Raw genomic sequence first — 26,934 nt, forward strand, 5'->3', positions numbered from 1 at the left:
TAGACAAAATAGGCATTAAGACAAAGATTGTAGTAAGAAATAAAGAAGGCCATTACATAACGATAAAGGAGTCAATATAACAAGAGGATACATGTGTAAATACTTATGTGCTCCCACCACAGGAGCACATAAATATATAAAGCAAACATTAACAGACCTAAGGGAGAAATAGACCACAGTACTTTAATAGTAGGGAATGTTAATACCACACTTTCACCAACAGATAGGTCATCTAGACAGATAATCAATAGGAAATATTGGCCTTAAATGACACGCTGACCAGATGGACTTACAGACATATACAGGATATCCATCCAAAAGCAACACAATACACGTTCTTCTCAAGTGGCACTGGAACATTCTCCAGGATAGATCATATGTCAGGCCTCAACCAAGTCTTTAAAAAATTAAAAAGACTGAAATCACATCAAGCATCTTTTCTGACCACAAAGCTATGAAACCACAAATCAGTTACATGAAGAAAACTAGAAAATTCACATATTTGTGGAGATTAAACAACATGCTACTAAATAACCAATGGTCAAAGAAGAAATCAAAAGAGAACTCAAATGACCTTGAGACAATGAAAACGGAAATACAATTTATCAAAACTTACAGGATGCAGCAAAAGTAGTTCTAAGGAAGTCCAAAGCAATAAATGCTTACATCAAGAAACAAGAAAAATCTCTAAGAATCTAACAAGACACCTGAAGGAACTAGAAAAAGAAGAACAAATGAAGCATAAAGTTAGCAGAAGGAAGGAAATAACAAAGATTAGCACAGAAATAAATGAAATAGAGACTAAAATGAGAACAGATAAGATCAATGCATCCAAAAGCTGCTTTTGTTAAAAGATAAACAAAACTGACAAACCTTAGCTAGACTCACCAAGAACAAAGGAGAGAGAACTCAAATAAATATAATCAGAAATTAAAGAGAAGATATTAAAACTGACACCACAGAAACACAAAGGATAATAAGACTACTATGAACAATTATATACCAACAAATTGAACAACCTACAAGGAATGGACAAATTCCTAGAAACATAAACCTAAGAGACTGAGTCATGAAGAAATATCAATAGAAAACTGAACAGACTGAGTGCTAATTAGAAGATTGAAATAACCAAAAACCTCCCAACAAACAAAAGTTCAGAACCAGATGGCTTCACTGGTGAATTTAACAAAACATTTAAACAATACCAATCCTTCTCAAACTATTCCCAAAAAAAATTAAAGAGAAGAGCACACTTCCAAACTCATTTTGTGGGCCAGCACTACCCTGACACCAAAACCAGAGTAGGACATTACAAAAAAAGATAATTACAGGTGAAAATCCCTGATGAACACAGATTCAAAAATCCTCAATAAAATATTAGCAAACCAACTCAACAATCCATTAAAAGGATCATACACCATGATCAAGTGGGATTTATTCCAGGGCTGCAAGGATGTTTCAACATCCACAAATCAATCAATGTGATACACCACATTAACAAAATGAAAGACAAAAATCTTATGATCATCTTAATAGATGCAGAAAAATGATCTGACAAAATTCCACATCCATTTATGATAAAAAAAGAAAACTCTCAATGAAGTGGGTAAAGAAGGAATGTACCTCAACATAATAAAGGCCATATATGAAAAGCCAACAGCGAACATTATATTCATGGTGAAATACTGAAAGCTTTTCCCCAAAGATCAGGAACAAGGCAAGGATGCCCACTCTAGCCGCTTTTATTCAACAGAGTATTAGAACTCCTACAAAGAGCAAGAAAAGGAAAAGGCATCCAAATCAAAAAGGTAAATCAGAAAGTAAAACTGTTACTTTTTGCAGCTGACATGATATTATACAGAGAAAACCCTAAAGACTCCACCGAAACACTGTTAAAACTAAGAAACAAATTCAGTAAAGTTCCAGAATACAAAACCAATAATAGAAAAAAATCTGTTGGCTTCTATACACTAATAATATGAGAAAGAAATTCAGAAAACAATCCCATTTACAATTGCATTAAAAAGAATAAATACCTAGGAGTCAATTTAACCAAGGAGGTTAAAGACCTGTGGACTGAAAACAATCTAAGACACTGATGAAAGAAACTGTAGAAGATGAAATAACAGAATGGAATGAAATAATATCCCATGCTCACTGACTGCAAAAATTAATACTGTTAAAATGTCCATACTAACCAAAGCAATCTACAGATTCAATGCAATCCCTATCAAAATTCCAATGGAATTTTTCACAGACATAGAAAAAACAATCCTAAGATTTCTATGGAACAAACAGACAAAAATCTTAAGAACAAAGCTAGAGGCATCATGCTCCCTAATTTCAAATCGTATTACAAAACTACTGTAATCAGAACAGTATGGTACTGGCATAAAAACAGACACATAGATCAATGGAACAGAATACAGAACCCAGAAATAAACTCATGAATATATGGTCAGTTACTTTACAACAAAGGTGCCAAGTATATGCAGTGGGGAAAGAACAGTCTCTTCAATAAATGGTGTTGGGAAAACTGGACAACCACATGTAAAAACAATGAAACTGGAACACTATCTTACGTAACACAAAAGTCAACTAAAAATGACTAAAGAATTGAATGTAAGAACTGAAACCATAAAACTCCTAGAAGAAAACATAGGTGGTAAGCAATCATCTTGGAGATGATTGTTTGGATTTGACACCAAAAGCAAAGGCAACAAAAGCAAAAATAAACAGTGGGACTACATCAAACTAAAAAGCTTCTGCACAGCAAAAGAAACCATCAACAAAATGAAAAGGCAAGCTGCCAAAAAGGAAAAAATATTCCAAATCATATATCTGATACGGAGTTAATATCCAAAATATATAAAGAACTCATAACTCAATAGCAAAAACACACGATCTGATTTTAAAAATGGGCAGAGAATCTGAATAGACATTTTCCCAAAGGAGACATACAGATGTCCAACAGGCACATGAAAAGATATTCAACATCACTTAATCATCAAGGAAATGCAAATCAAAACCACAATGAGATATCATCTCACAACAGTTAGAACGGCTATTATCAAAGAGACAAGAGGGCTTCCCTAGTGGCGCAGTGGTTGAGAGTCTGCCTGCCGATGCGGGGGACACGGGTTCGTGCCCCGGTCCGGGAGGATCCCACATGCCGCGGAGCAGCTGGACCCGTGAGCCATGGCCGCTGAGCCTGCGCGTCCGGAGCCTGTGCTCTGCGACGGGAGAGACCACAACAGTGAGAGGCCCGCGTACCGCAAAAAAAAAAAAAAAAAAGAGACAAGAGAGAAGTGTTGGAGAGGATGTAGAGAAAAGGGAACCCTAGTGCACGGTCAGTAGGAATGTAAATTGGTGCAGCCACAATGGAAAATGGTATGCAGATTCCTCAAAAAAATTAAAAATAGAACCACCATATGATCCAGCAATTCCAATTCTACGTATTTATCCAAAGAAAATGAAAACACTAACTCAAAAAGGTATATGCATCCCCATGTTGTTGCAGCATCATTTGGCAACAACAGTCAACATGACATGACAGCAGTCAACATGACAGCAGTCAACATATGGAAACAACCTAAGTGCTCCTCAATGGATGAATGGATAAAGAAAACGTCACACACACACACACACACACACACACACACACACACACACACACACACAGGAATATTATGTAGCCAAATAAAAGAAGGAAATCTTGCCATTTGCAAAAACATGGTTGGACTCTAATGGCATTACACTAAGTGAAGTAAGTCAGAGAGAGAAAGACAAATACCATATGATCTCATTTACATATGAAATCCAAAACAAAAAAAGAAGTTCACAGATACAAAGAACAGATTGGTGATTGCCAGAGGCCAGGGGTGGGGGGTGGAGGGTGGGCAAAACAGATAAAAGGGGGGTCAATAGGTACAAACTTCCAGTTATAAAATAAATAACTCATGGGGCTGTAATGTACAGCAAGGTGACTACAGTTAACAAAATTGCATATTTGAAAGTCGCTACTAAGAGAGTAGATCATTTTGCAATATATATAAATATCGAATCATGTTGTATACCTAATACCAATAAATTGCTATATGTCAACTACATTTCAATTTTTTTTTCTTTCACCTGGTAAGGATCACTTTATTAGATCAAGTGAAAGTCTCAGGAGTATTACAAATGGAATTGTAAGAGGAGATGCAGGTTGGAAGAAATGGGCCTTTGCAAACAGATCAACTGAATCAAGCCCAGAAGTCAGTGAATTGCGTACCATCATGTAATAGTGATAGATTTTTAAAATAGCTTTTTTTTGAAAAACTATGTGTTAATTGTGTACACAAATAAATAGGAGTAAAACTTAGTTTCCTCCCTCAGGAGATTATAATGTCATTGGGGAAACAAATATATCAAATGGCTATAAAACAAGGCAGAATTAAATAAATGTTTAAAGAAGCAACAAGGTATGCATTGTAAAAATGTAGAGGATAGGGCTATCATTCTCCATTTGAACATTTCAAGGATAATACAAACACAGTGACCCAATATAGAACTCATCGTTTTTGCCCAAAACAGTCTACCTCCTATACTCTATCTCATTCTATCTTTCCTAAATTCCTTTTTTTAATTTAACTTTATTTTTTTATACAGCAGGTTCTTATTAGTTATCCATTTTATACATATTAGTGTATACATGTCAATCCCAATCTCCCAGTTCATCACAGTACCACCCCCACCCCACCCCTGGCCACCTTCCTCCCTTGGTGTCCATACGTTTGTTCTCTACCTCTGTCTCAATTTCTGCCCTGCAAACCGGTTCATCTGTACCATTACATTTCAATTTTAAAAAAAAGAAAAAAGTTTCTATTTCATATGTATCAAATACATATCCTATATACTTATGCATATAAAAAGAAATTAATACAATAAACTCCCATATATCCACTGCCCCTGTTTTAAACACTGCTCTTTACCAGGACCTTAGAAGCCCCCTGATCTCATCCTCTTGCCTCCCCTAAGGTAACTGTTAGCCTGACTTCTGACTTCTGTGTTAATCATTCCCTTGCTTTTCAGATTAGTTTTGCCTTTAATACACATATACATACATACATATATAAATGTATATATCCCTGAACAATATATTTTTGGTTTTTAAAAACTTAATCGAAATCACAAACCTAGATACACAAGGGCATGGTACCCTTATAGATGAAGGACAGTAAGGAAGGATAGGGAAAGATAAACTGAACAGTCTCTGTGTCACTGTCCAGTTTCAGCTTTCCAGAAAGCTAAGAGAATTCGTCTCTGGAAAAGTTATGAGTTATGAGGCCAAGTTATGAGGCAAAGACATGAATCCTGGAAAACACAGGTCAACCACAGTCAAGGCTTCTAGCTGGGTAATGTAGGCTAGCATCATTGAACCTACAACAGAAATACAGATGAGAGAGCAGGCTCTGTTCATCTTTTGTTTCTAAGCTCACTACGGCCACCCACCAGAACTTAGCAGTAGGTCAAAGCAGAATATATCTGAGAGGTGAAACAAGTATCCTCAACTGAGCCACACAGCAGGGCATGAGGGGAAAGCTGGAACTTCCATAGTACATAGTCAAGGCAAGCTAAGAACAGATAAATTCTGGATCAAGCTCACCAGAGTATTCTGTCCTCAGGTTAAAAAGACAACCGTGACAGCAAGCACCTTGGTAATTCTGCATTTCTAGGTCCTGATTCACAGCCCTCCAACTGGAGTGGTTGCCCTCTATATACAGTACACAGCCAGCACCTTGGAATCTCCTAAAAGTAGCTCTGGGGATTCCCCTCATCTCCCTCCTTCTTGGATCTCCTGTTTCCTATACCCCACTGTCTTCCTTTTTCTTAATTTACTCTCAATTGGTGTTTCTCATTTCTCATCCTCCAATAGCTTTTTTTTTTTGGCTGTACCACACGCCTTGCAGAATCTTAGTTCCCCAAGCAGGGACCGAACCCACACCCTCAGCAGTGAAAGCAGAGTCCTAATCACTGGACCGCCAGGGAATTCCTTCCAGTAGTTTTTAATAAAGGGGACAAGAGAAGTAAATATTTTCAGACCTTGCATGTCTGAAAATATCTTTATTCCAGTTGGCCATAATTTGGCTGAGTACATACTTCTAAGTTCAAAATCATTTTCCTTCAGAATTCTGAAGGCATTGCTCCACTGTTTTCTCATGTCTAGGTTGCTGCATAAAAATCCAAAGCCATTCTGATTCCTTATCCTTTATACATAACCTGTTTTTTGCATTCTCGAATCATCTCTTTGCCTTCCAGTGTTTCGAAGTTTCCTAATGATGTATCTTAGCATGGGTATATTTTCATTTATTCGGTTGGACACTCAGTAGGCACACTCAATCTGAAAACTCTAACCTTCAATTTTGGATAACTTTCTTGAATTATTTATTATTTTCTCCTTTTCATTTCTCCTCTTTTACCTGGATCTTCTTGGTATGGGTATTGAAATTCAGGAATAGTTTGCTAAGTGCGCTCTCTTTTATTTTCCACATGTCTTTTCACTCTACTTTTTGGGAGATTTCCTGAACATTATCTTACAGTGCTCCTAAAATTTCATTTCTACTATAATATTTTAAATTCTTTTCTTTGTTGTCTGATTATGCCTTTTACAGAATCCTTTTTTTTACTTCCACCTCATCTCTTATCTTTCGTAATATATTAATAATGGGGAGAGTTTCCTTGCCTCCTTGCAAAGTCTCTTCCAAGTGCTTTTCCCTGTTTATTTGTTTCAGTTCCCATCTTCTATCTTCGATATAAGAGGCTTTCCTCAAATAACCGGTAATACTTGGGTGTTTGCTTACGATTAAGAGCAGGGGACTAAAGAACTTGTAATTGAACTTGTGGGTGGGGCTTGGTAATTTAGATCTTCAAAGAAATTCATGTCAGGTGTTTTCTCTACGGCTACTTAGAAACCCCTGAGAACATTTCAATCTCCTATTGGCTACCAGCATTCTATGAACCTAGAAGAGAAATGGAGATGAGAGTCGGAGTGGGGGTGAGGCAATGCCCCCAGATTCAGTATGCATAAATCATTTATTCTTCTATTTCCATCACAGTTATGACTTTTATTTCCCAATATTATTTCCAAATTCTTTGGGATTCGGAAACAAGAAACCGAACTTTCCCAAATCACAAGTTATTCTCTATTTTTCATAAGACTTCACTTATTTTTAAATAATAATGAGTGACCATAAAAATACATAATGAATCATTTTTCTGCAATAAGGTTATAATAAAAGTTTCAAAGGTTTTCTGTTTCTAAAAAATCCAGTAATAAATCCATGCACATTTATTATGAACCAATATACTGTGGTAAGATTATGTATCAGAAAAACATGTAAAAATGATCTCTATCTGAATTAGTCATGGGATGATAAAAGACTTTAGGAGAGAGTGATATCATCACAATGGCGGAACAGGAGTTTTCTACTGTCATCTCCCCAAAGAACACCAATTATGATAACCACCCACAGACAAAAGAGCCTTTGTAGAAATCCAGGAGTCCAGGAGAGATGTTCCAGCACACCGTTGAAACAAAAAAGACCAAAACTACCCTGTGAGGAGGGTAAGAGGAAATGTTTGACTTAACGTACCATCTCTCCCACAAGGGGGCAGGGCTCAGTGCCAAGAGAGCCCTTCTTGCCCAGTGATTTCTCCTGCAGGGGAACATGAGAACATGTGAGCGCTTGGCTTCACCAGCTGTGTGGGACGCTGCCAGTGAGGCCCATTTCTCTGGCCCCATCCAGAATACCGAGTTGTGAGCTCAGGGCAGTGAGCGGCTAAGAGAAAAACAGCCAGGGGTCAGTAGTGAACACCTCAAAGTGACAGAGATCATACTAACCACTTTGTGGACTCTATTACAGGTCTGCCCATGAGCTACTGGGAATGCCTCTCCAGTGCATCCCCACAACTGGCTCCTGGGCACCCCCAGCACCCCACATGCCTCACCCATAAACCCTCCCACCCACAGACAGCTCCCTGAATGCTCCCCATGGCAGCAAGAGCAAGCCTTTGCAGATGGCTAGTGAGCATGCCTAGAAAGCCAATTTAGGAGAAACCACAAACTTGAACATTGAGCTCTGGCCTAGGGAAAGCAAAAGGGAGGCTGTCAGCACCCACTGAGCTTTGTAGGACAAAGAGAAGGCATACAAGCTTAAGAATTCTGCCACAAGAGAGTACAAGGAATGTGGAGCAAGTGTACGCATAGAAGAGGTATGAGAAAGCCTCAGAATCCCTGATGGGTGACAGAAGGTATTTCTTTCTAAAAGCCACTCAGTAAAGACTGGAGGAGGTGACTGCTTCTTCAAATGTGAAGACACAATGCAAGATTTCAAGGAATAAGAAAACGTAACAATACAAAAGAAACAATATTTTCTAGTAGCCAAACCCAAAGAAATGGAGAACAGCAATTTACACAATAAGAATTCAAAGCAGTTGTTTTAAGGAAGTTCAGGGAGCTACAAGGAAACATAGAAAGACAACTCAATAAAATCAGGAAACAAAACTTTTTTTAAAAGAAGACAAGTTTAATAGAATGATAGAAATTAAAAAGAACCAAACAAATTCTGGAGCTCAAGAATACAATGAATGAAATGAAAAATACAACAGAGAACATCAAAAAAATGAATCAAGCAGAATGAATCTGTGAAGTAGAAGGCAGGACTGTTTAAATTATCCATTCAGAGAAGAACACAGAAAGAATGAAAAAGAATAAGGAAAGCCTATATGAGCTATGGGACACCATTAGGAGAAATAATCTATGTACTACTGCAGTCCCAGAAGGGGAAAAAAGGGAGAAAGGGCAGAAAGCTTATTTAAAGAAATAATGGCTGAGAATTTCACAAATCTGAGGAGAGATTTGGACGTCCAAGTTCATGAAACTCACAGTTCCCCAAAAAGATTCAATCCTAAATGTCTTTCTCCAAAATACATTTCAAAACTGTCTAAAAATCAAAGACAAAGAATTTTAAAAGCAGTAAGAGGAAAAAAAATCCTCACTTATGAGGGAATTCCCATAAAACCATCAGTGGATTTCTCAACAGAAACCTACAGGCCAGAATAGGGGGTAAGATATACCCCAAGCACAAGTACTGAAAGAAAAAAAACTTCCCATCAAGAATATTACCTGACAGGGACTTCCCTGGTGGCGCAGCGGTTAAGAATCCGCCTGTCAACGCAGGGGACACGGGTTCGATCCCTGGTCCAGGAAGATCTCACATGCCGCGAAGCAACTAAGCCAGTGCGCCACAACTACTGAGCCTGTGCTCTAGAGCCCGCGAGCCACAACTACTGAAGCCCATGCACCTAGAGGCTATGCTCCACAACAAGGGAAGCCACTGCAATGAGAAGCCCATGCACCGCAACGAAGAGTAGCCCCCACTCGCCGCAACTAGTGAAAGCCCACACAAAGCAACGAAGACCCAACACAGCCAAAAATTAAAAACAAACAAAAAAAATTACCTGGCAAAGTTGTCCTTCAGAAATGAAAGAAAGGTTAAGATGCTCCCAGGCAAACAAAAGCTGGAGTTCATCACCACCATACCTGCCTTACAAAAAATGCTGAAAGGAGTTCTACAAGCTGAAATTAAAGGATGCTAATTAGTAACATGAAAATATACAACAGACTGGTAAAGTAAGTATATAACCAAATTCAGAATATTTTAATATTGTAATATGTTGGTGTTTTAACCACTTAACTCCATATATAGAATAAAGGGCAAAAGTATGAAAAATAACTATAGCTACCATTAGTTACTTGTAAACTAGTTATAAATCCTGACATCAAAAACATAAATGATGGAGAGATAAAATGGTCATTTTTGTATGTATTCAAAGTTAAACTGTTAACAGCGTAAAATAAACTGTTATATCTACAGATGTTGTATATAAGCCTAATATTAACAAAGGAAGAAAACCCTGCAGTAGGTAAAGAAAAGATAAAGAGAAGGGAATCAAGCTATGGAAAATCATCAACTTACAAAGGAAGACAGCAGAAGATAGGAACAAGGAAACTATAAAACAGCCAGAAAACAATAAGACAGCATTAATAAGTCCCTACCTATCAATAATTACTTAATGTAAATGGATTAAATTTTCCAATCAAAAGGTACAGAGTGGCTGCACAAATAAAAAACAAGACCCAACTGTGTGACGCATATAAGGGACAAACTTCAGCTTTAGGTACAAACATAGTCTCAAAATGAAGGGACAGAGGGGATATTCCATACAAATGGAAACCAAAAGAGAGCACAAGTAGCTGTATTTATTTCAGAGAAGATAGACTTTATTCCAAAAGTTGAAAAAAGAGACAAAGAAGATTACTATATAATGACAAAGGGGTCAAATTCACCAAGAGGACAGAGCAACAATATGTGTTTGTGTGTATGTACATCTAACAATGGAGCAACTACAGATCTTAAGCACATACAAAGGGAGAAACAGACAACAGTGTAATAATAGTAGGGGACTTTGGTGCCCCACTTAAATGGATAGATCACCCAGACAGAAAACCAGTATACAGAACATCCCACCCCCAAAGCAGCAGAATACACATTCCCAAGCATACACAAAACATACTCCAACTCAGATCATACATGCAGTCACAAAACAAGTCTTATTTAGCAAATTTAAAAAACTGAAATCATACCAAGTACCTTTTTCTGACCTAGATGGTATGGAACTAGAAATCATTAATAGGAGGAAAACTGGAAAATTCAAAAATGTGTGAAAATTAAACACCACATCCCTGAACAACCAATGGATTAAAGGAGGAATCAAAAAGAAAATTTTAAAAATCTTGAAACAAATGAAAAAGAAAACACAACATACCAAAATGCATGGGATGCAACAAACGCAGTTTTAAGAGGGAAGTTTACGGCTCTAAATGCCTATATTAAGAAAAAGAAAGATCTCAAATAAACGACCTAAACGTACACCCCAGGAAACTAGAAAGAGAAGATCAAACTAAGCCCAAAGTTAGCAGAAGGGAGGAAATAACAATGATGAGAGCAGTAGTAAGTAAAACTGGGACCAGAAAAATAACAGAAAAATCAACAAAACTAAGAGCTGGTTTTTGACAAAATAAACAAAATTCAAAATCCTTTAGCCAAAAAAAGAAGACTCAAACAAAATCAGAAGTGAAAAAGGAGACATTACATCCGATACCATAAATACAAACGATCAGAAGAGACTACTATAAAACAACTGTATGCCAACAAATTGGGATAACCTAGATGTAATGGACAAGCTCCTAGAAACAAAAGCCCTACCAAGACTGAATCATGAAAAAACCAAAAATGTGAACAGACCAATAAGGAGCAAGGAGACTGATTCAGTAATAAAAAAAACTCCTAACAACAGGAACAGCCGGTTTCACTAATAAATTCTACCCAATATTTGAAAGAATTAATAACAATCCTTCTTAAACTCTTGCAAACAACCAAAGAGGAGGAAACTCATTTTACCAGGCCAGCATTATCCTGATACCAAAGTCAGATACTGACACTACAACAGAAGAAAACTATAGGTAAACATACCTGATGAATATGATACAAAAATTCTCAGCAAAATACAAGCAAACTCAATTCAATAGCACATTAGAAGGTCACCATGTTCAACTGAAATTTATCCCCAGGACGCAAGAATGGTTCCACATCTGCAAATCAACAAATGTGACTTAACAGAATGAAGGTTGAAAATTGTAGTATCATCTCAATAGATGCAGAAAAATCATTTGACAAAAATTCCACAGCCTTTCATGATAAAGACTCTCAACAAAGAGGGCACAGAAGAAACATACATCAACATAATAAAGGCCAGACAACAGTTAATATCATACTCAATGGTGAAATGCTGAAAGTCTTTCCTGTAAGATCAGGAATAAGACAAGGATGCCCATTCTCACCATTCCTATTCAACACAGTACTGGAAGTGTTAACCCAAAGCAATTAGCCAAGAAAAGGAAATAAAAGGCATGCAAATCAGAAAGAAAGAAGAAAAGTGTCTCTGTTTGCAAATGACATGATCTTATATATAGAAAATCCTGAAGACTATACCAAATATCTGTTAAAACTAATCAACAATTTCAGTAAAATTACATGATACAAAATCAACATACAGAAATCAACTGCATTTCTATTCATTCACAATGAAATACTGAAAAATGAAAACAATCCCCTTTATAATAACACTGAAAACAGTAAAATACTTAGAAATATATTTAACCAAGAAGATGAAAAATCTATTTTCTAAAAACTATAAGACACTAATGAAAGAAACTGAAGAAGACACAAATAAATGGATTATATCCCATGATCATAAACTGGAAGACAACACTGTTAAAATGACCATACTGGGACTTCCCTGGTAGTCCTGTGGTAAAGAATCTGCCTTCCAATGCAGGGGACGCAGGTTCAATCCCTGGTCAGGGAACTAAGATCCCACACGCCACGGGGCAACTAAGCCTGCGCGCCACAACTACTGAACCCACGCGCCTCAACAAGAGACCCCGCATGCCACAAAACTACAGAGCCCACACTCTCTGGAGCCTGCACGCCACAACTACAGAACCCACGCCCCACAACTAGAGAGAAGTCTGAGTGCTGCAACTAGAGAGAAACCCGAGCCAACCACATGCTGTAACAAAAAGATCCCACATGACTCAACAAAGATCCTGTGTGCCACAACTAAGACCCGACGCAGCCAAATAAATAAATAAATAAAATGACCATACTACCCCAAAGCCATCTATAGATTTAACGCAATCCCTATGAAAATTCCAATGGCATTTTTTACAGAAATAGAAAACAATTCTAAAATCTGTATGGAACCATGAAAGACTTAAATAACCAAAGCAATCCTGAGAAAGAAAAAAAAAACACACTTCCTGATTTTTAACCATATTACAAAGCTATAGTAATCAAAACAGTATGATACTGCGTAAAAACTGACACATAGATCAATGAAACAGAATTGAGAGCCCAGAAATAAACCCATGCATATGTGGTCAACCAATATTTGACAAGGGAGTCAAGAATACTCAATAGGGAAAGGACAGTCTCTTCATTAAATATTACTGGGAAAACTGGATATTTACACGCAAAAGAACAAAAGCAAAACCCTCTCTTACACTACTCACAAAAATGAACTCAGAAATGGAATATTGAAGACTTAAATGTAAGACCTTAACCCATAAAACTGCTAGAAGAAAATACGATTAAAAGATCCTTGACATTTTCTTGGTGATGATTTTTTTAGATATGACACCAAAAGGAAAAATCAACAAATGGGACTACATCAAACTAAAAAGCTTTGGGACTTCCCTGGTGGAGTAATGGTTAAGAATCCACCTGCCAATGCAGGGGACACAGGTTCGATCCTGGTCTGTGAAGATCCCACATGCCATGGAGCAACTAAACCCATGCACCACAACTACATGCATTCTAGAGCCCGTGAGTCACAACTACTGAGCCCGCACACCACAACCACTGAAGCCAGTGTGCCCTAGAGCCCGTGCACCACAACTACTGAGACCATGCACAGCTACTGAAGTCCGCGTGCTCTAAGGCCCGCATGCCGCAACTATCAAGCCCGTGTGCCACAACCACTGAAGCCCGTGCACCTAGAGCCTGTGCTCCACAACAAGAGAAGCCACTGCAAAGAGAAGGCCGTGCACCGCAACGAAGAGTAGCCCCCGCTCACCAAAAGTAGAGAAAGCCCACGCGCAGCAACGAAGACCCGATACAGCCAAAAATAAAGAAAATTAAAAAAAAAAAAAACTGTTGCACAGCAAAAGAATCAACAAAATGAAAAAGTGATCTACAGGACAAAATATTTGCAAATCACATATTTCATAAGGGTTAATATAAAGAACTCATACAACTCAATAGTAAAAAGCAAATAATCTGATTAAAAAATGAGCAGAGGACCTGAATAGACATTTTTCCAAAGACATACAAATGGCCAACAAGTACATAAAAAGATACTCAACATCACTAAATATCAGGGAAATGCAAATCAAAGCCTCAATGAGGTATCACCTCACACCTATTAGAAAGGGTATGATCAAAAAACAAGAGGTAAGTGTTGATAAGAATGTGGAAAAGGGAACCCTTGTGTATTTTGGGTAGTAATGTAAATCGGTAGAGCACTATGGAAAACAGTGTTGAGATTCCTCAAAAAATTAAAAATAAAACTGCCATATGATTCAGCAATCCCACTTCTGGGTATACTTCCAAAGGAAATGAAATCACTGTGTCAAGAGATATCCATACTCCCCATGTTCATTACAGCATTATTCACAATACTGAGGACATGGAAATAACCCAAGTATCTACTGATGGATAAAAAATGAATATATAGAGCTTTCCTGGTGGCGCAGTGGTTGAGAGTCCGCCTGCCGATGCAGGGGACGCAGGTTCGTGCTCCGGTCCGGGAAGATCCCACATGCCGCGGAGCGGCTGGGCCCGTGAGCCATGGCCGCTGAGCCTGTGCGTCCGGAGCCTGTGCTCCACAACGGGAGAGGCCACAACAGTGAGAGGCCCGCGTACCACAAAAAAAAAAAAAAGAAAAGAAACGGATATATACACATACACTAGAATATTATTCAGTCATTAAAAAAAATGAAGGAAATTCTATTTGGGACATCAATGGACCTTGAGAGCACTATGAGTTGAAATGAGTTAGAGAAAAACATTTACTGTCTGAAATCACTTATATGTGGAACCTATAAAGCCAAACTCATAGAAACAGAGAATGAATGGTGTTTGTCAGGGACTGGGGATTGGGGAAATAAGAAGATACTGGCCAAGAGGTACAAATTTCCAATTATAAGATGAATAAATTCTGGGGATCTAACGTACAGCATAGTGACTACAGTCAATACTGTGTTATATACTTGAAAGTTGCTAAGAGAGTAGATCTTAAATGTTCTCACCACACACCCACACACAAATGGCAATTATGTGCGATGACAGAGGTATTAACTAACCCTACTGTAGCAATCATTTCGAAATACACGTGTTCCAAATCATCACGTTGTACATCTTTTTTTATTTTGGAATATAGTTAACAATGCTGTGCTAGTTTCAGGAGTACAGCAAAGTGATTCCGTTATACATATACATGTACCTATCCTTTTTCAAACTCTTTTCCCATTTAGGTTATTACAGAATATTAAGCAGAGTTCCCTGTGCCATACAGTAAGTCCTTGTTGGTTATCTATTTTAAATATAGCCGTGTGTACCTGTCAATCCCAAACTCCCAATCTGTTCTATACTTCCCCCCGCCACCCTTCTCCCCAGTAACCATAAGTTCATTCTCTAACTCTGTGAGTCCGTTTTATAAATAAGTTCATTTGTATCACTTTTTTTTTAGATTCCACATATAAGTGATATCATATGATATTTGCCTTTCTCTGTCTGACTTTCTTCACTTAATATGATAATCTCCAGGTCCATTCATGTTGCTACAAATGGCATCACGTTGTACATCTTAAACTTACATGTTATACATCGATTATACCTCAAGAAATCTGAGGGGAAAAAAAGACCTTATAAAAGAAACATTAATACAAAATAAATGCCAAATAAAAATCCTCGTAAAAATCCTTGTAAAATATTTAGAAGTTATCATTCTAAAAATGAAATTTTTAAATGTACCATGTATTACCTGTCCTGTTCAATAGTCTTTCATAACAAATATTCCAGATGCAGAAAAATTTCATTCATTTGTGTTGACATTGGTCAAATTCAGAGTGTATCAAAAAGCATCTCTCAAGTTGAGTGTTAGGGTACACATTGCTTCATGTAAACTCCTATTTTTTTTTTTTTTTTACAACAAACTATTTTGTCTGCTTACTCTGGTTTTGGTTTTGCTTTGAAATACCGCTTTTACTATTTCAGCTTTTAGATGAAGTTCTCATTTCATACTGGAGTACTCCACAAAAACTTTCAAACCTTCTTTTCAATTCCTCTGTTATTTCCAAAAAAAAAAAAAAAAAACCCACAGTCTATCAGTGAATATGCTGAACTTGAAAACACCAACAAACATTATCGGGTAATATTTATATATACAACATTGAGATCTCATAGCAAGGTTAACAGTACTACGCAGAATATTATGTTGTAACTGCCAGTTTACAGATTTATTTTGCTCCCAATTTTGTTATTTCTTGGGACACCACTCATCGGATTTATAATGCATATAAACTTATTCTACTTGTAAGAATATCTGTTAGCAGCAGGTAGAGCAATGAAAACATATGTATAAGATGGCAAGAACTATGAGTAAGACCAACTGATTAAACCATGATGCTTTTCTCCCAGATGTTTCTGTCTCAGTTCCTAGACCTTTACTTTCTACTCAGTGTCAGCATGCCCCTTTCTTGCTTCCCACTGGATGCCAGTGGAACTCTCAGAACCAATGGTATCCAATAATATGTTAAGCTTTAATTCTTGGGAAATTTTTAAATCCTTTTTTATTTTCCTGATTTTTTAAATGACTTTCCTCGGGATTTGAGATTCGAATAAACATAAAATTTCCTGAGAAATTCTAGGAATGCCTTCCATAAGGAAATGCTACTCTATCCAGAGTCTTCAGCATCTGTCCCAAGGCGAACAGCATCCACTGGGAGTTACTAATCAGCAATACTCACCCAGTCTTCCTCATTTTATCTCCCTCGTATCCCAATTTCCAGGAATACCTGGCACTGCCCAGTTCTTGAGCTTCTTGAGGATTTACAGGGTAAATATAATTAGCTTCAGTTTTTCCTTCTGCCAATTTCCGGGTCATGATTCTTGGGGGTCGAGATAAATTTCCATTCACTCTTGCTTGGGCTTTTCAGTTTTTCAAATTGTACTGTTCTTATCTCCTTTCCTAACGTTCTGGCCTTTGGATCTTTACTAGTTTTAGTGGGGTTTCAATAGGGAGCAAGATCAGAAGTCAATCTACCATCTTAATCCAACAGGAATCTTCGTTTTAACAAGTATCTTAAGTGACTGTGTTGCAGGTAGTCTCAAAACACACTTTCAAACACTAAACTAGAAGACAGTCAGTAGAAAGTGCCCCGAAGAGTGAAAACACTGAGAAATACTTGAAGAAGCTGAGACGGTTTATCAAGGGGAATATGCTGGGAGCTACAACAGCTACTTCAACAGCTAAAGAGCTAATGGGGGAAGAGAAGTTAGGCTTGTTCTCTATGCCTCCAAGGAAAGCTAGAACCAGTGTGGGAAAACTGCAAACCAGAGATCTGGTACAAGATAGAGAAGGACTTCTTAACAGACAAAACTATCCCAAAAAGGAATGAACTGCCCTGGGAAGCAAGAAACTCAAGAACAGGCTGCACAACTATCACTTATTCGGGATGCCACCAACAGCATCTAAGCCCCAGATGGTGGTGTGGTCCAACTGGTTGCTGAGGCAAGACTCACACACGTGAAAAACAAAGAATGCATAATTAAACGCTAGAAGGATGAAATTACAAAAATAGAGTCATTTTAGACACACTGCGTGAAAGCTCTCAAATACAAAGGATTAGCCACACTTGGAATATAACAGGTAATGACTGCCTGTTCCTAAATTTCCTTTTCTTAGTCAGAATATAAATTTATTTTCGACACAGAATCTGAACTGAGATGTGCATTTATCCCTAGATTTAAGTTGAGGTGTTGAAAAGTGACAAAGCGATGAGTTCTTGATTGCTATGAAAATGTCCCCATGAGCCACGAACTTTTAATAAATTACTAAGCCATCATTTCTTTAGCTAAAATGCATGTTGGCTTAAAAACAGGTCTCCCTGCTCTATTCTCCTCCCCTCCTCCAATCAAGGAATAAAGAGAGGATGGAGCACAGTGAACAAGGGAACTGGCATGATGTGAGGCTGTAGCAGTAAGCAGAGAGGCCAGATCAGGGGGTGGGGCTGGAAGGGAGGATTGTGGTGGATCAAGTTAAATATTTCAGGTTTATTCTGAGTATAAAGGCAAACCATAGAAGAGTTTCAAGCAGGAGTTTGACGTGATCAGATTTTATATTTTTTAGAACATCTTTTGTGTGAAAAATAAAGTATTAACACATTTGGGCAGACCAATTAGAAAGCAGTATCCAGGTGAGAGAGAAAGGTTGTGTGGACTAGGATGACAGAGGTAGAGAGGAAGTAACCAGGTGTGAGAAATTCTACCTGAGAGGTAGAAATAAGAGAATGCTGAGAGGTCTTAAAGATGATCCCAAGTACCCTGCGTGAGCATCTGGATAAATGGTGGACCCAATGCCCAGGGAAGTATATATACTGTCAGATGTAAGCTGCTGGAAGTATAAGAAGAAAGGGAATCCCTTTTTGAGTGGATTAGGTTTGAAAACCTGTGAGTCACCTAAGTGTGAATGTCTCACAAGCTCCACTTCATCATTTCTCACTGAGTATCTCCATTAAAGCTTCAAACTCAGGATGCTGGCAATCAAAATCTGTATCTTTCTTCTGCATCTGCTCCATCTGCTAATTAATGCCACCAGTTGTGAGGGATGTTACAGATGGGGTTCCTACCTGTGACAAAGAAGGTTGAAATATAAAACACCTGAGGTCTCACTGATACGACTTATTCTGTGACTCACAGATTCATCCATAACACTGGAGTTATTCTTGCCACAAAGGTTAACCTTAAAGTTAACTCCTACCTCTGCAAACATTTAAAACTATTTGAAAACAAATATGAAAGAATTAAAGGATGATTTTATCCACAGACTGCTTTGCTAGAAATAAGACAGACTTTGGAACTGATTCAAAGAAAACAGATTCTAGAGTTAAATGTTAATTCTTAATTAACTGTCCTGTTTTCCTGAAGTAAAAACTTAATTATTGATATTTTCCAGCAGAAGATCTTTACATCCTATTATAGCACAACACTGCCACCTTCTGGAAGGAATCACAAGGAAAATGTTTTTATTCCTAATCAAGTTTGTGAGAAAGTCTGCAAGTTTCTAAAAGAAAATGAAAAGGGATTATGTTTATTTTATCCTTTTTAGCCTCATCACATTTGGATAAAAATCACTGATAAAGAGAAAGAAAAAGGGACACAACCTTACTGTTTCCCTAAATAAAAAGCACAAAATGACATTTACTTTCTTGGTTTTGCTTACCTGGGTGAGGGAAAGGTGACGATGAAGAGATAGCACACGGTAGTTTTTGAGGTGAGGTATACCTTGGTTATAGTTGCTGTTACACAAATCTATACATGTATTAAAATTTACAGAACTAAGGGGCTTCCTGGTGGCACAGCGGTTAAGAATCCACCTGCCAATGCAGGGGACACAGGTTCAAGCCCTGGTCCAGGAAGATCCCACACGCGGCCGAGCAACTAAGCCCGTGAGCCACAACTACTGAGCCTGCGCTCTACAGCTCATGAGCCACAACTACTGAGCCCATGTGCCAGAACTACTGAAGCCCACGCGCCTACAGCCCGTGCTCCGCAACAAGAGAAGCCACCGCAATGAGAAGCCCGCGCACCGCAACGAAGAGTAGCCCCCGCTCGCCGCAACTAAAAGCCTGCGTGCAGCCGCTAAGACCCAACACAGCCAAAAATAAAGTAAAATAAATTTATTAAAAAAATAAAAATTCACAGAACTAAACCAAAAGGTGAAACAGTCAATTTTACTATATGATAATTTTTAAAAGACAGATACAGACTAAGAATAAAAATAGTGCCATATGTTTATAGAAAGGAGAAAAAATCATGAAGTTAAAATGCAAAAGTATTCACATAAAATTCAACAGTTTTGCCATTTATAGCCCAAAGGCCTGTGGCCCAAATAAAATTTGAAAGGTCCTAATCTTGAAATATTTAAATATGGACCTGGAAGTGTTTCTAAAGGCTACTGACGTACACTAGAAGTAAATCACTTTGTCCCTAGTATCGAAAAGTCTAATGAAAGGTAACAATCTATTACCAAAAACTAGGAATTAATATTCACCTTTGTCTGGTAACCTCAAAAAAAAAGTCTTACAAAGGCATTTTTATGGGATTGTGTTTTGTCTTACTCAAAGAGCTGAGGCATAAACAGACCATGGTGGGTACTCAGCATCTGTGTAATCTTGGTATTTGCTGGATGCTAGGGAAATCACATACAAATCTAAGTTATATTCAAGTTCCAAGAGTCTGGAGCATCCAAATGCATTTGGGGACCTTTCTAGTGCATCTGTAGATGCCAAATGCCATAAGGTGCCAAGAGCCCACAAGATGGATGATCAGGTGAGAGCCCAGATGACAAATGGACCCAAACTGAGAGCAAAAGTCACATTAACATATTTGTTCCTTCCATCTCTCCTGATAATATGCTTGCTGTTTACCATGGGGGTGGGGCTGTAACAGTGATGAGGAAATACGAAACAGGAGTTTATGAAAGATGTTGCAAATGAGGGGAAGGGGAAGAGGGAGGGTCTGGCAGGCATGAGATCTTAGTTTTCTAAGATCTGGTTGAGTCATACTGCTGTCTATCTACACTTCCCCATTTATCTCAGGGAGGCCAGTTACTGAGAGGGATCCCCGTACCCAAAACAACTTACACTTCCAACATCAAGGGAATCGTTGAAAAAATGCTTGTACAGTAATAACAGAATAATAGTGGCCATTTCCCATCCTTCACTAGTTAATGACATGGATACCTCTGCACCGGCGGAGGTGAACTTGCTTGTCAGAAGCAGCAGTATTCACAGCATACCTGAGTAACTGCCGGAGTATCCAACTAAAGCAGCAGGATGGTAACAGAACAATCCAGAACTTTGCAACAAGTATGCGAACTCACCTCCATCTTACCATCTGCCATGATGGGTAATTTGCCCAAAAAGACTGAATACACAGAGTTAACAAAACAAAAAAAACCAGGAGCTTAGATCATAAAGAAGTTTAGGATTTGGGAACCTATCCAGATAAACCTGTTATTTAATCTGAATTCTAGTACATAATTTTAAAACTCCAAGATCTCCAAGTCCTAAGACAAAAACCCCTACATCCCTTCAACTAGGAGATGGCTCTTTGAATTTATAGTTTTAGAAAGGTAAATGTGGTAATTAATACTTGCCTAAATTACACATTTTATTTAAATCTCATATTCTATGTGAATGACGAAAAACACTGAAGCATATGAATGTTCCTCAAAATATTAAACAGAGAACTACCCTATGACCCAGCAATTCCACTTACGGTACACACTCAAAAGAGCTCAAAGAGATAACTGTACCAATGTTCGTAGAAGCACTAGTCATAATAGCCAAAAGATGTAAACAACCCAAATGTCTACGAACTAATGAATGGATAAACAAAATATGATATATGCATACAATGGAATTTTACCCTTAAAAAGGAAGAAAATTCTGCAATATGCTACAATATGGATGAACCTTAAAGACATTATGCAAATGAAATAAATCAGGCACAAAAGGACAAATATTTTATGATTCCAGAGGCAAAAGGTAGAATGGTGGTTACAAGGGGCTGGAGAGAGGGGGGAATGGGGAGTTATTATTTAACAGGTATACAGGGTTTCGGTTGAGGAAAATGAAAGTTCTGGAGAGGATGGTGGTGATGGTTGCACAACAACGTGAATGTACTTAATGTCACTGAACTGTACACTTAAAATGGTTAGAATGCTAAGTTTCATGTTCTGTACATTTTACCACAATTTAAAAAAAAACAAACACTAGAGCAAGAAACACAGAGTCCTCCTAACAAATCAGGCCACAGGGAAACAATGAAGCCCTAGATATTGCATGTAAAATAGAAATGCAAATTTTCTAAGGAGCTACAGTATGTAGCTCTCCTCAGTTACTCAAAATGTTCAGAGACCCTAAAAATACCTGAATCACTACTACCTTTAAACCAATGAAATGAGAAGAACAAACACTAAAATAACGTTAACAGGATTTTATAAAACTACTGTTCCCAGCATGCCCCAATCAATACAGAACCAGCAGTTACATTCAAGCTCTGCACACATAAAATCTTCAAATAAACTTCTGCTGGCATGTAACAAGTACCTACTATTTGATGACCAACTGTCCAATACAGCTCTCACAAATCTAATGCAGTAGACTAAACATGACGATGAGAATAAGGAAATAACTTCTAGGAGTCCGTTTGAAATAGAAAATTAAATGAACCAATCAATAAAGCTGAAGCAGATTTTAGCATATTTTTCAAGGCAGAGAGATAGGGAGGCACAAGTGTCTGAAACAATGAATGCTCTATAGGCACACCTTGGAGATATTGTGGGTTCGGCTCCAGAACACAACAACAAAGCGAATATTGCAATAAAGTGAGTCACACAAATTCTTTGGTTTCCCAGTGCCTATAAAAGTTATGTTTAGGGCTTCCCTGGGGGCGCAGTGGTTGAGAGTCCGCCTGCCGATGCAGGGGACATGGGTTCGTGCCCCAGCCCGGGAAGATCCCACATGCCGCGGAGCAGCTAGGCCCGTGAGCCATGGCCGCTGAACCTGCGCGTCCGGAGCCTGTGCTCCGCGAAGGGAGAGGCCACAACAGTGAGAGGCCCGCGTACCACAAAAAAAAAAAAAAGTTATGTTTATACTATACTGCAGTCTATTAAGCGTGCAACAGCATCGTATCTTAAAAAAAGCCAATGTACATAACTTTAAAATACTTTATTGCTAGAAAATGCTAACCACCGTGTGAGCTTTCAGACGGTTGTAATCTTCGTGCTGGTGGAGGGTCTTGCCTTGGCGTTGGTGGCCGCTGACTGATCAGGGTGGTGGGTGCTGAAGGCTGGGGTGGCCGTGGCCATTTCTTAAAACAAGACAACAATGAAGTCCTCCGCCGCATCGATTCACTCTTCCGTTCCCAAATGATCTCTATAGCATGCAATGCTGTTTGACAGCATTTTACCCACAGGAGAACTTCTTTTGAAATTGGAGTCAATCCTCTCAAACCCTGCCACTGATTTATCAACTAAGTCTATGTAATATTCTAAATCTTTTGTTATCATTTCAACAATCTTCACAGCATCTTCACCAGGAGTGGATTCCATCTCAAGAAACCACTTTCTTTGCTCATCCACAAGAAGCAACTCCTCATCCACTAAAGTTTTATCCTGAGATCACAGCAGTTCACTCACATCTTTAGGCTCCACTTCTAATTCTAGCTCTCTTGCTCTTTCCACCACATCTGTAGTTATATCCTCCACTGAAGTCTTGAACCCCTCAAAGTTATCCATGAGGTTTGGAATCAACTTCTTCCAAATTCCTGTTAATATTTTTACCTCTTCCTATAAATCATCAATGTTCTTAATGGCAAGTAGAATGGTGAATCCTTTCCAGAAGGTTTTCAATTGACTTCACCCAGGTCCATCAGAGGAATCACTATCTCTGGCAGCTCTACCCTTACAAAATGTATTTCTTAAATAGTAAGACTTGAGAGTCGAAATTACCCCTTGATCCATATGCTGCAGAATAGTTAACAGGCATGAAAACCACATTAATCTCATTGTACATCTCCATCAGAGTTCTTGGGTGGCCAGGTGCACTGTCAATGAGCCGCAGTACTTTGAAAGGACTCTTTTATTCTGAGCAGTAGGTCTCAACAGTGGGCTTAAAACAGCCAGTAAAGCATATTGTAAACAGATGTGCTGTCATCCAGGCTTTGTTGTTCCATTTAAAGAGCACAGGCAGAGTAGATTTAGCATAATTCTTAAGGGCCCTAGGATTTTCGGAATGGTAAATGAGCACTGGCTTTAACGTAAAGTCACCAGCTGCATTAGCCCCTAACAGAGTCGGCCTGTCCTTTGAGGCCAAGCATTGACTTCTAACTATAAAAGTCCTGGATGGCATCTTCTTCCAAGATAAGGCTGTTTCATCTACATTGAAAATCCACTGTTTAGCGTAGCTACCTTCATTAATTATCTTAGCTAGATTTTCTAGGTAACTTGCTACAGCTTCTACATCAGCACTTGTTGCTTCACCTTGCACTTTTGTTATGGAGACGGCTTCTTTCCTTAAACCTCAGGAACCAACCTCTGCTGGCTTCAAACTTTTCTGCAGCTTCCTCACCTCTCTCAGCCTTCGCGGAATTGAGGAGAGTTAGGGCCTTGCTCTGAATTTAGGCTTTGGTTTAAGAGAGTGCTGTGGTTGGCTAGATCTTCTATCCAGACCACTTAAACTTTCTCCATATCAGCAATAAGGCTGTTTCGCTTTCTTATCATTTGTGTGTTCACTGGAGTAGCACTTTTCATCCCCTTCAAGAACTTCTCCTTTGCATTCACAACTTGGCTAACTGTTTTGTGCAAGAAGCCTAGCTTTCAGCCTATCTAGGCTTTTGACACGCCTTCCTCACCAGCTTGTCATTTCCAGCTTTTGACTTAAAGTGAGAGAAGTGCAATACTTGTTTTCACTTGAACACTTAAAGGCCAATGCAGGGTTATTAGTTAACCCAATTTCAATATTGTTGTGTCTCAGGGAATAGGGAAGCCCAAGGAGAGGGAGAAACGGGGTAACGGTCAATTGGTGGAGCAGTCAGAACACACATAACATTTCTCATTTAAGTTCACTGTCTTATATGGGCACGGTTCACGGCACCCCGAAACAATTACAATGGTAACATCAAGGATCACTGATGACAGATCACCATAACAAATATAATAATAATGAAAAAGTTTGAAATATTGTGAGAATGACCGCAATGTGACACAGAAACACGAAGTGAGCAAACGCTGTTGGAAAAACGGCACCAATAGACTTGCTTGATGCACGTTTGCCAGGGACCTTCAATTTGTAAAAAGCACAGTAACTGCGAAGCACAATAGAATGAAGCACAATAAAATAAGGCCTGCCTGTAAAGTTAAATATAGTACCATGGACTCAGATGTCACACTAACCAGGGAACTACTGTGTCGGTTTCTGTAACTCCCATCATTTAAGAATAGTATCCCAAACTACATCAGTACCCCAGAAGCCTTTTAAAGGAAAAGATTGACAGTCTTTGACTATACAAAAATGTAAAGCTTTAGCATAGTAAAAGATACAAAACCAAAGTTTACAAGCAAACAGACTGAAAATATCTGCCCCATATCTAACAGTCAATAGGTTAACATCTCTACACAAAGAACTCGTACAAATCAATACGGAGAAGACAAAACTCAGTAGGGAATGGGAAAATTATATAAACTGTTTCCACTTGCTGCATTTTTCAAATCGTAAAATGCTGCTCACAGGTTCTTCCCATCAGTTTTCCTGGGCCCAGTATTTCCCACATAGTAATTCACTCTAAATTACTCCGCAGATCTATAACATGGTCTCTAGGAAGAGTAAAAAATTAACCTCATGTGTTTTCCATTTACAGGAACTATAGCATAATCCACATGACTGTCATATATCTGATAAGGGACTTGGACCTAGAATATATAAAGAACTCTTACAACTCAATGATAAAAAGCAAATAGCCAAATTTTTAAATGGGCAAATGATATGCATAGACATTTCTCCAAAGAAGATATACCAATGGCCAATAGCACATGAAAAGATGCTCAACCGTCATTAGCCATCAGGGAACTACAAATCAAAACCACAATGAGATACCACTTCACACCCACTAGGATGGCTAGAATTTAAGAAAAAAAGAAAGCAAGCAGATAATGACAAGTGTTGGCAAGGATGGGAAGAAATTAGAACCTTCATACGCCGCTTACAGGAATATAAGATGGTGCAGCTGCTCTAAAAAAGTCTGGCATTTCCGCAAAATGTTAAACGTAGAATTACCATACAACCCAGCAATTCTACTCTTAGGTATATACCCAAGAGAAATGAAATCATGACGTTCACACAAAAACTTGTACATGAATGTTCACAGTAACATTATTTGTAAGAGCCAGAACAACCCAAATGTCCATCAACTGACCAATGGATAAATAAATCATGGTATAGCCATACAATGAAATATTATCTAGCAATAAAAAGGAATGAAGTGCTGGTACATGCTACAACATGGATGAACATGAATGTTAAGTGAAAGACAATCAAAAAAGGTCACATACTTTATGATTTCATTTATATGAATTGTCCGGAATAGCTGAATATATATTCAGGAGATTAATAGTTCCTTAGGTCTACGAGTGGGGTGGGGTAAGGAGGAAATCAGGAGAGCCTGCTAATGGGTACAGGGCGTCTTTTGGAAGTGATGAAAATGTTTTTAAATTGATTGGGGTGTTGGTTGCACAGCTTTGTGAATGCACTAAAAATTTATGTGTATTTTATAATTCTATGGTGTGTGAGCTATATCTCAGTCAAGCTGTTATTTTTCAAAAGGACTATAGATTGGGCTGGGGTTTTTTTCCACATTATATGCCCAGCTCCTAAAACAGTGCCCGCAATATCAGGAATTCAATAAGTCTTGACTGAATGGAAAAAATAAATTGCCAAATGTGGGTAAACCATTATAAAACTTTGTCATAGCCAAAGAGATGAAACTACTGCAGGTTGGCATGACAGGGGACAAACAGTGTGTGTGCTTCCATGAAAGGAGATGAGACTGAAAACCTCAGCAGAATCAAGACCTTGAAGGGTCTTGAAGCCAGCCTAAGGAATTTGTATTATCCTGAAACAATGGGAAGACCGGTAAGATTTTAAGCACAGGATTAACACGGTCAGATCTGTGTTTTAAATGTGTAAAGCCTAGGTAGAGAATTACTACTTCTATCCAAAGGTGAAGTAGAGAAACAGCCCTCAGGTGAGAATAAGGAGGAATTAGGGGAAGAGACCAGGAAAAGAAGCAAAATATATTTATGGATTTTAAAAATTACACACAGCTACTGAGCGCTCGTGCTCTCTCCCCCTCTCCCTCTCACACACACACACACACACACACACACAGGTACAGACTATCACACACACACTTACATAAACACCTG

The 26,934-nt window shown here is 38.4% G+C and overlaps 1 protein-coding gene across 15 annotated transcripts in view; it reads right to left on the reverse strand.

Annotated features, from left to right (window-relative positions):
- COA1 (cytochrome c oxidase assembly factor 1) overlaps nucleotides 1-26,934 on the reverse strand; it is a 131,530-nt gene that overhangs the window by 72,917 nt on the left and 31,679 nt on the right. Inside the window, exon 1 of one of the 15 annotated variants that reach the window (XM_089917842.1) lies at nucleotides 9,502-26,915. The exons of the other annotated variants lie outside the window; for them this stretch is intronic. Within the exon in view, the coding sequence (XP_089773968.1) occupies nucleotides 9,502-9,581 (80 nt within the window). The 5' untranslated portion in view covers nucleotides 9,582-26,915. Of the gene's footprint in view, nucleotides 1-9,501; nucleotides 26,916-26,934 lie in introns of those variants that run through there. 15 annotated transcript variants of the gene reach the window in all.

Source organism: Delphinapterus leucas, chromosome 9 (genome assembly GCF_059928025.1).
Source record: "Delphinapterus leucas isolate spDelLeu-1000000601 "Yukka" chromosome 9, BTC_Dleu_Yukka2, whole genome shotgun sequence".
In the NCBI taxonomy this organism is placed as follows: domain Eukaryota; kingdom Metazoa; phylum Chordata; class Mammalia; order Artiodactyla; family Monodontidae; genus Delphinapterus; species Delphinapterus leucas.